The sequence below is a fragment of the Atta colombica genome, unplaced genomic scaffold (assembly GCF_001594045.1).
Source record: "Atta colombica isolate Treedump-2 unplaced genomic scaffold, Acol1.0 scaffold146, whole genome shotgun sequence".
Taxonomy (NCBI): domain Eukaryota; kingdom Metazoa; phylum Arthropoda; class Insecta; order Hymenoptera; family Formicidae; genus Atta; species Atta colombica.
The window spans coordinates 753,204-761,490 of NW_017259235.1; the positions used below are offsets into that span (position 1 = coordinate 753,204).

General features: G+C 33.7%; 3 protein-coding genes across 8 annotated transcripts in view; 2 read left to right on the top strand and 1 right to left on the bottom strand.

The window, feature by feature from the left end:
• Positions 1–1,019, top strand: part of LOC108685094 (mitotic spindle assembly checkpoint protein MAD2B) — a 2,088-nt gene extending 1,069 nt beyond the window's left edge. Inside the window, exons 2-3 of the mRNA XM_018189733.1 lie at positions 112–409; positions 479–1,019. Coding sequence (XP_018045222.1) covers positions 112–409; positions 479–779 — 599 coding nt within the window. The 3' untranslated portion in view covers positions 780–1,019. The remainder of the gene's footprint in view (positions 1–111; positions 410–478) is intronic.
• Positions 1,020–1,043: 24 nt separating this feature from the next.
• Positions 1,044–2,504, bottom strand: LOC108685150 (REM2- and Rab-like small GTPase 1). 3 transcript variants are annotated; one of them, XM_018189816.1, is made up of 5 exons: positions 2,480–2,504; positions 1,935–2,046; positions 1,575–1,840; positions 1,353–1,489; positions 1,044–1,280 (listed from the first exon to the last, which is right to left on the bottom strand). In XM_018189816.1, the coding sequence occupies exons 2-5, from the start codon at positions 2,029–2,031 to the stop codon at positions 1,073–1,075; spliced, it is 708 nt and encodes a 235-aa protein (XP_018045305.1). In that variant the 5' UTR covers positions 2,032–2,046; positions 2,480–2,504; the 3' UTR covers positions 1,044–1,072. The 3 variants fall into 3 exon arrangements, with proteins under 3 accessions (XP_018045305.1, XP_018045303.1, XP_018045304.1); XM_018189814.1 differs by lacking the exon at positions 2,480–2,504 and adding an exon at positions 2,133–2,167; XM_018189815.1 differs by lacking the exon at positions 2,480–2,504 and having other exon boundaries at positions 1,935–2,123.
• Positions 2,505–2,773: 269 nt separating this feature from the next.
• On the top strand, positions 2,774–8,281 carry LOC108685194 (heterogeneous nuclear ribonucleoprotein U-like). Of its 4 annotated transcripts, none has more exons than XM_018189885.1 (10): positions 2,774–3,036; positions 3,414–4,291; positions 4,467–4,629; positions 4,722–5,458; positions 5,537–5,665; positions 5,750–5,918; positions 6,005–6,232; positions 6,314–6,566; positions 6,666–6,945; positions 7,126–8,281. In XM_018189885.1, exons 1-10 carry the CDS (start codon positions 2,904–2,906, stop codon positions 7,189–7,191), a joined length of 3,036 nt encoding a protein of 1,011 aa, XP_018045374.1. In that variant the 5' UTR covers positions 2,774–2,903; the 3' UTR covers positions 7,192–8,281. The 4 variants fall into 4 exon arrangements, with proteins under 4 accessions (XP_018045374.1, XP_018045376.1, XP_018045375.1 ...); XM_018189887.1 differs by having other exon boundaries at positions 6,666–6,997; positions 7,126–7,204; XM_018189886.1 differs by having other exon boundaries at positions 6,666–7,002; positions 7,126–7,203.
• Positions 8,282–8,287: the final 6 nt, after the last annotated feature.

Genomic DNA, 8,287 nt, shown 5'->3' on the forward strand with positions numbered 1-8,287 from the left:
TCTCAAGACAAGATAGGTAGAATTTCACAATCAAACTTATTTTTATATTATACAATTTATTTACAGTAATTAATATGTGCAGTTTCATGTGAAAATAAAATTTACTTGCAGTTGGCGTTGACATTCTCTTGGAGTTTTTGGAAGTAGCGTTTAATCACATATTATTCTTTCGCAAAATCTATCCTAAGGAAATTTTTGTTAAGAAAAAGATATACGGAATTACGGTATATGTATCAGAACATCCAGAATTGAATGAATATTTATCAAATGTTCTGAATGCAATCAGAGAATTGATAAAGGAAGATGAAAACAGTATTAAAGCCATCAATCTTACCTTTTACAACAAGAATAAGTTACCAATAGAAAAATTTGTCTTTGATATGGTTAAACTACAGGCAGAATTTATGGAGTATGTTGAACGATAATTAATACATTATCTAATTTTTATTACTTATTAATTATTCTTTTCTATTTTAAGGAGAGATCCATATTATTTAAAAACAGAAGAAGCACTAAAAACAGTTTGCTTAAAATTATCAATATGTGATACATATTTAAGAGCTATTCCAGACAATTCAACTTTTTCTATTGAAATTCAAACATATGAAACTGCACATGTTACTCTGAACGAAAATCCAAAATGTGAAGATTTTCCATGGATTATTAAAGATGATGCAGTAGAAATGATCAATAAAAATCTATTGCCATTAAAGAATATCAAAACAGATTGTTTAAACTTGCAACTCTATGTAATTGAGGATATAGTAAACAAAATCTAAGATTTAAATAAATTTATACGATTGATAAGATTAATTCATGATATTATTATAATAGTTTAATTGCGTTTATAAGTCCGATAAACTAATTCGGCAAGCAGTTCAAATTACGACATATTTGATATATAAATTTATATGGAAATTATTTAAGCATCTAAGATCCAGCTTTGATCGTTTAGGCTTTAAACTCTTATTTGTCGTATATTCACATATATGGTTTTAATAAATTGTTTACATGATTGATTTATGTCCTTTTTTTGTATAAATCATAGAAAAAATACATCTGATTGTATTTATTAAACTTGTCCCATTAGTTTAGATATAAATTCTTTATCTCTATTCCACAAGATGTTACAAATGACATTCAATTGATACGAGCAATCAAATATTTCAGATCTTACTGACAATTTGCTGGCATCAATTTTAATCACTTTAACTTTCCACTTATCCTCGAATTCTTTAATTTGTGCTTCATCTATCATAGAGCTTGACCAAGGTTTGAACCTGTAAAAAGTCAGATCAAGATTATCTGAATTCTTTTCATTTTGTAATATAATTATCAAATAATGGAACTACTTTGTGCCAATGACTACATTTGCTGGTTTTCCTTTTATATTGATCATTGTATTCATCAAGTATGGAATATCATTGAAGCTTGCTGCATCGTCAAAGGAAAACACAGAACATACCGCATCAACTTTATCTTTGCATACCTGCAAGTGAAAAAAGATATTGTCTAATTAATATCTGTTTAATTAATTGAACACATAATTATCAAAAAAGAATTTATACACATACTGGCAAAATATGATTGTATTTTTTTATACTATTTTCCGAGGTATCCCAAAATTGCAGTTTAAACAGAACGACTTTATCCCAAATTTTTACAGGCCAGTAAATATTTGTTTTCCTTATTCCATTGGTTTCGGTATAACTATTAGAGTCGAAGATACCTGCGAGTCTTGCTATTACTGAAGTCTTTCCAACACCAGACCTACCTATCATAAAGATCTTGTAAGTGACTTCCTCGATGGAAGAAGGCAACGATGGTTTTTCCAGAATACCTAGTAAAATATATGAAAATAATAAACTGGGAAGAAAATTAATGTGTCCGTGTACATATATTATATAACAAGGTTACACAAATAAATAGAGCACCATAAAATCTCCTTTTTTTAGAAGAATTTACGTAGAAATGATGGATCAAAGATTCTCCTTCTGCTGAAGCTAACCAGTTCATATTAATCGCATTCATGCTTCTTTGATTTCACTACGGAATAAAAAGCGATAAAGTGTATTCGAATGCATTATAACAGAATGCAAAATTCCATACAACTTTGTATAGAACATAATTACTTTGCATTGCGGGAGTTTAAAAATTTAATCACTCAATCGATCATATGATAAATATCTGTATATATTATCGATCACACTAACGTATACCGATATTTCATGAAAACGGCACTAAATACAACAGCCAATTAGAATTATACGTTAAGCGTCGCGCTAAAAAAAAATGCTTCTCATTGACTGAAAATAAATAATTTAAATTTTTTAGTCGTGACATTATTAAGCTACCATTATTACAATTATTACAATAAACGTCATAATAACGCGGATCTTCTTTATGTGATGATTTAATCATTCTCTAAAATTTCCATTAAAAATAGCAGTGTAGTAAAATGTAATAAGCAAGTACATACTGTGTGTACATATGTATGTGTGTAGGTATTGGCAGGTATGCTCTTTAATAACTGACAGAAAAGAAGCAATGTGTGCATGTATTTATGCATGTGTAGTATGTATGCATCAGCGAATGGACACGCATCCCGCCTTGGAGTGAACCAATCGCCGGATGCGCCACAGTTAATCACGGTTGAAACAGCGGCTGCGATTGGCTGTGTAACCGGCGTCGGTTCGGACACGGCCGTGCAGCCAGCCAATAATTAAAGCGCGCGCTACGTAACCAACTGTTTGTGACTGTTCCGCCATATTGTGTATGGAGCGCGGGTCAGTGGCGCGTGTATATGGGTCTTTCGTGAATATTTTCTCCAATTTTCTTCTACGCGTCAGACGTAAGGTGTGCATGAATTTGCTTGTCTGATTAACGGGGCTTATCGCGCGTGTATGATGGATCCGTCGAAATTGAAAGTGGTGGAGTTGCGAGCCGCACTGAGCGAGCGCGGCCTCGACACCAAGGGCAACAAGCCAGTGCTCGTCGAGCGGCTACGCAAGGCACTAGAGGAGGAAGCGCAGGAGTGTAAGTTATACTTGGTGTGCATCATCGAGTACTTCCTTCGTTGCTCTTATTTCAATTATTCTACTAATTTCTCATGGTATACCATTACCATGCATTACAATGGGGCCCTGGTTATCACCATCACCATCATGACTACTATATACTACTATGTAGCATTATAAGAAGTAGCTGATAATGAAATTGACTAATGTGCTCAAATTATGTTCTCTTATTTACATGTTACATTGAAATGTCATCTGATATAGTGTTGCATTTTTTGTTTGTTTATTGTGTTAATGTTTAAAATTTGATTTTTTAGTTTTAGGTTTATTTTTGTCTAACATCCTATCTAATGAGATTATACAAAATTATAAAATATATTTTAATTTATTTTGCAGGTGGTTCAGATTTGCAAACAGAGAATATTGATGATACTGCTTTGAAAGAGACACAAGAGAGAGTCGTAGAAGCTACACGATCATCGCAATCACCACGGACGCCTAATAGAGCATCTAGGAGCTCCTCGGTGACGACTCCAACAAAAATTTCCACGAGAAACGCATCGAGAGCATCTACTACGCCAAATTCTTCAAAACAATCTACTCCGAACAAATCTCAGTACGATGAAAAAGCATATGAGACACCAATGATGAATGAAGAAACCATAACCCAACAACAGGAAATGTCAAAATTGTCTCCTGAAAAGTATAGAGAAGAGCAAGAAGATGATGTGTCAAATATCCTTCAGAACAAAATTGATTCATCTGATAAATATGAGGAAGAGGCAAAACATGTTAATATTTTAGAAGGTAATCGAGCAAATACTTTCCAAGTACCTGTGACAGAACCGTCTGACAAATCTAGTACAATTGCCTGTGTAGATCAATTTTCTATAATTCAAGAAGCTCATGAAGTAAAGGGATCTAGTATAGATGAAGTTGATAAAGTTCAACAGCTAGCTGAAGAAACAAAAGATATTACAAAATTGGAAGAAAAGATAGAGATTAAAGATGAAGATAAAATTTCAATTGAGAAAGAATATGTTGAACATAAAGAAGATGGATCTAATATTAAGGACAATATAGACATTCCGGAAGTTGAACAACCAATACATATGATACCTGATCAGGCAGATAAAATGGCATGTGAATTAAAGCACGAAGAAAAGACTATTCATGATGATTATACAGTGCAAGATAAAAAAATGGACATTTCAGCTAATGTAGAAAATTTAGATGAAAAAATTGATACTATTAATATCTCACAAGATAAACAGGTATATAATCTATATACTTCTATATTCTATATGTTTCGTTACAAATAGCATAAGTAGGTTGTAACATGTAGGGTGTAACATTGCCTCTGTAAATTTAATCTTATTTGTAATCGTACATTTTTATTTTTATTTGCGTGAAAGAACATAAAAATAGCTGAAAACTATTTTTTTAAAGCAAAAAGCAACATTAGATGCAGGAGAATCAAATCAAATGGAATGCAATGACAGGAAAAGAAAAAGATCCCCTAGCCCAGCAGAAATCCGTCAACTATCTCCTATGCCACAGAAATCAGAAGATGAACCAGATCTTGACGAGTCAACTGTAATTTTATCATGGTGTAAGTTTTTTAATTAAATCTTGTGTATTTTTTGAGATTAGTAATTCTTTTTTAATATATATGTGATATTATAAATACTTTTTTATTTTTAGATGATTCAGATTTAAATTTAATTATTAATAAAGATGGATTTCTCTCTGGTACACCTATGCATGATGGTGATCTCTGTGATATGTGGGCTGGTGCAAGAGCGTCTCATGGTGTTTCAAATGGAAAAGTCTATTATGAAGCTAGAATTGTACAACACTATCCTACTATCACAAAAGACAAGAAACAATCGCATATGCTTAGAATTGGTTGGTCAGTACCCTCTACATCCATGCAACTTGGCGAGGAAAAATTAAGTTATGCGTATACAAGTGCTGGAAAACAGGGTACTGACAAGAAGTTCACAGATTATGGTTCTCCATTCGGCAAGGATGACGTTGTCGGATGTTATCTTGATATGACACCTGAGAGCACTATAGAATTGTTTTATACTGTAAATGGTAAAAACGTTGGATCTGCATTTAGTATCTGCAAAGAGGAACTTGGTGATAGACCATTGTTTCCACACATTCTGAGTAAAAATTGTACGTTTGTCTGCAATTTTGGCCAAGAGGAGGCATGGTGCGAACAAATCCCAGGCTATATTTTAGTGGGTAATATCGAATCCAAGGACAGAATTGCGGGTCCACGTAGGCCAAATGGAAAGGCAGATTGCGAGGTGATAATGATGTGTGGTTTGCCTGCGGCGGGAAAAACTACCTGGGCAAGAAAGCACGCCGCCGACCATCCAGATAAACTATACAATATTTTAGCAGTTCATAAATTGGTTGAGAAAACTGGGGTATGTATCCATAAAATTATAAAAAATTATCAAGTTTGATAGTATTTGTTCTGAATGCAATGTTTCCTTTCTATTCAGGACGTTGCTCTGTCAGATAAAGAGCAAAACATCTGTCAGCGAGAAATTATTATTGACAGATGCAATCGCGCACTCGATCAACTGATCAACGTAGCAAGTGGTAGAAGACGTAACTATATATTAGACCAGGTATGTTTGTAAAAGAACATAGATATTTAAATAATTGTGAAATTTAAATATTGTTTTTGAAACAATCCTGTAATGTATATGCAGAAGAGCAACATATATTCCTCTGTACAAAGGCGTAAAATGCGAAATTTCTGCGGCTATCAGCGGAAAGCGATCGTTGTTATACCAACAGACAAAGAGTACAATCAACGTTTGTCAATGCACAATACAATCGAAGGAAATTCTTTAGTGTCCAATCTTACGGAAATGAAAGGTACATTATACTTATAATACATATGATTGTAATTAAGATTAAATTATTCAAGTAATGATATGTGTAATTCACGAATGCATATATAGCAAATTTCACTGCACCTTCGGTGGGAGAATTTTTCGATGTAGTGGAGTGGACCGGTCTTGGTGAGGAAGAAGCTAAGAAACTCGTTGAGAAATATAACAAGGAAGGCAAAGACGCTGGATTCAGTCAACAACCACCGACAAAACAACCGCGTCTTGATAAGACTGAGAGTATCAAAGAAACGCGTGATTCTCGAAATAACCGAGACACTCGAGATCGAAGAAATAATTGTAAATATTTTATTATTATTATTGTTCATTATTCATTATACGTTACATAATACGTTACTATATTGTATGCTTATGGATAAGATCAAGATAGAGGTCGCAATTCTTCTTGGCGTGGTTCTAATATGGGAGGTTGGAGAGGAGAGAGACCGCAAAGAGGTGGTTACATGAGGCACACTGGTGGTTACGGACCCCCTCCTGTTCCATGGAGATTACGAGGACGAGGTGGATCTGCAATGGCACGATCAGACAGAAGAATGGGTGGAATTGATAGGAGATCAGGAAATGACAGAAATCGATCTGTTGCACCTAGGCAAGGTGGTTGGGGCTCTATGAGGTAACTTATTTTTTTAAATCCAAAGTTTTCTTTATAATTGAATGAGTGATTCAATAAATGATTTGTAATAAAAACATAATGTGTGTGCTTATATTTCAGTGGGAATTATCAAGGATCGCAACAGTCCAGTTGGGGTCAACAGGATAATTGGTCAGGTAGTCAAGCTACAGGAAATTGGAACCAACAAAGTGGCTGGGGACAACAACAGTGGGGAGGCGGTTGGAAAGGATATAGTCAAGGCACATACGGTCAGACAGGATATAATCAACATGGATACGGCAACGGTAATTGGAATAGCTGGAATCAACAGTATTACAACAACCAGTATTGGGGTCAACAACAACAGAGTGGGCAGACTACCGCAGCTAGCGGCCAGGCTGTAAGCAAACAATAATCCACCACCATAAATGTTACAAGAACGGAAAATAAATGTAAGGTACAGATAATAGAATGCTACTTTTGTAAATCAAAAGTTTCAATTTTCAATTTAATCAATATGTTGCCAGAATCATTTATTCATATAATTGCATATGAATTTTGCACACGCATACATTCGCAGGAGATTACAAGCGAAATGGTTGCAACGACTTCTACGAGCGCAGGATATAGTTACTCACAGGGATAACAGACTTTTGCGCGAGGACGAGCACGCCCGTATTAAGTACTGCGACAGCAACCATCATGCAACAATCTCTCATTCACATAAGTAAAAGAAAGAATTTATACCACACACGTTATATATATCACGGTATATGTATATGTTTGACAAACGTTTGAATTTTTTTTTCAATGATATACATATAGAATGTTACATCGACATAACAGCGGATACAGGCAGCATTACGTTTTTTTTTTAATTTCGACAATGATTCGCACGATTTTTTCATCTTGTGCGTAAGGACATTACAAACATTAAAGAATAAATTTGTAATTTGCATTGCAACAAGTACATGTGAGAAAATCAATTTTGAAATATAATTGATATTAATAAATTTCGCGATTCTCTTACTGGAAACACAGGTCTAATAATATAAGTGCATTAACGATAATGTAATATTTGCGAGAAAGAATATAACTTTTTATCGCATCTTTAAAAACTAAGGAAAAAAGGTAAGAGGAAGAATACTACGTATGGGTACAAAAAAAAACCACGCAAGTAGTATTAAAAGTCGAAAAGAAAAGATAACAATCTCAAAAGCGCGTGTAAATATGTACAGATTTAAAGTAAAGAAATTATGCAGAAAAATATCTATTTATACATTGAATAGATGTAGCGAATTCGCTTGAATGTATCTGTGCACATTAAAAACTGTGGTGTGCAAATTGATGTACAATTTGACATGTAATAATTGACATAATAATGTATGCATAAGCAATTAAACTCTAAACAGGGTTTCTGAAACCAGTATAAATTGTTTACACTATTTGATGTATTATTATTGGTCATTTTATCGATTGCTTATGTTTTTACAGTTTCGACAGATTAGCATGCGACAAGCTTTAATCTGCACTAGTGAATTCGCTGATAGTGAAACTTTTAGCAGTGCCCTGTTAGAAAAAGAAAAAACTGTGCAAGAAAAAATATATTGTATATTGTTTATTCCTATTCGTATCTTTCTATACCACCGAGAATGTATAAAAAAAAAAAAAGTTGTGGCGCAAATAAATTATTCTTGGACACATATTTTATACATGCAGATTTTTCATTGTACGACACGACA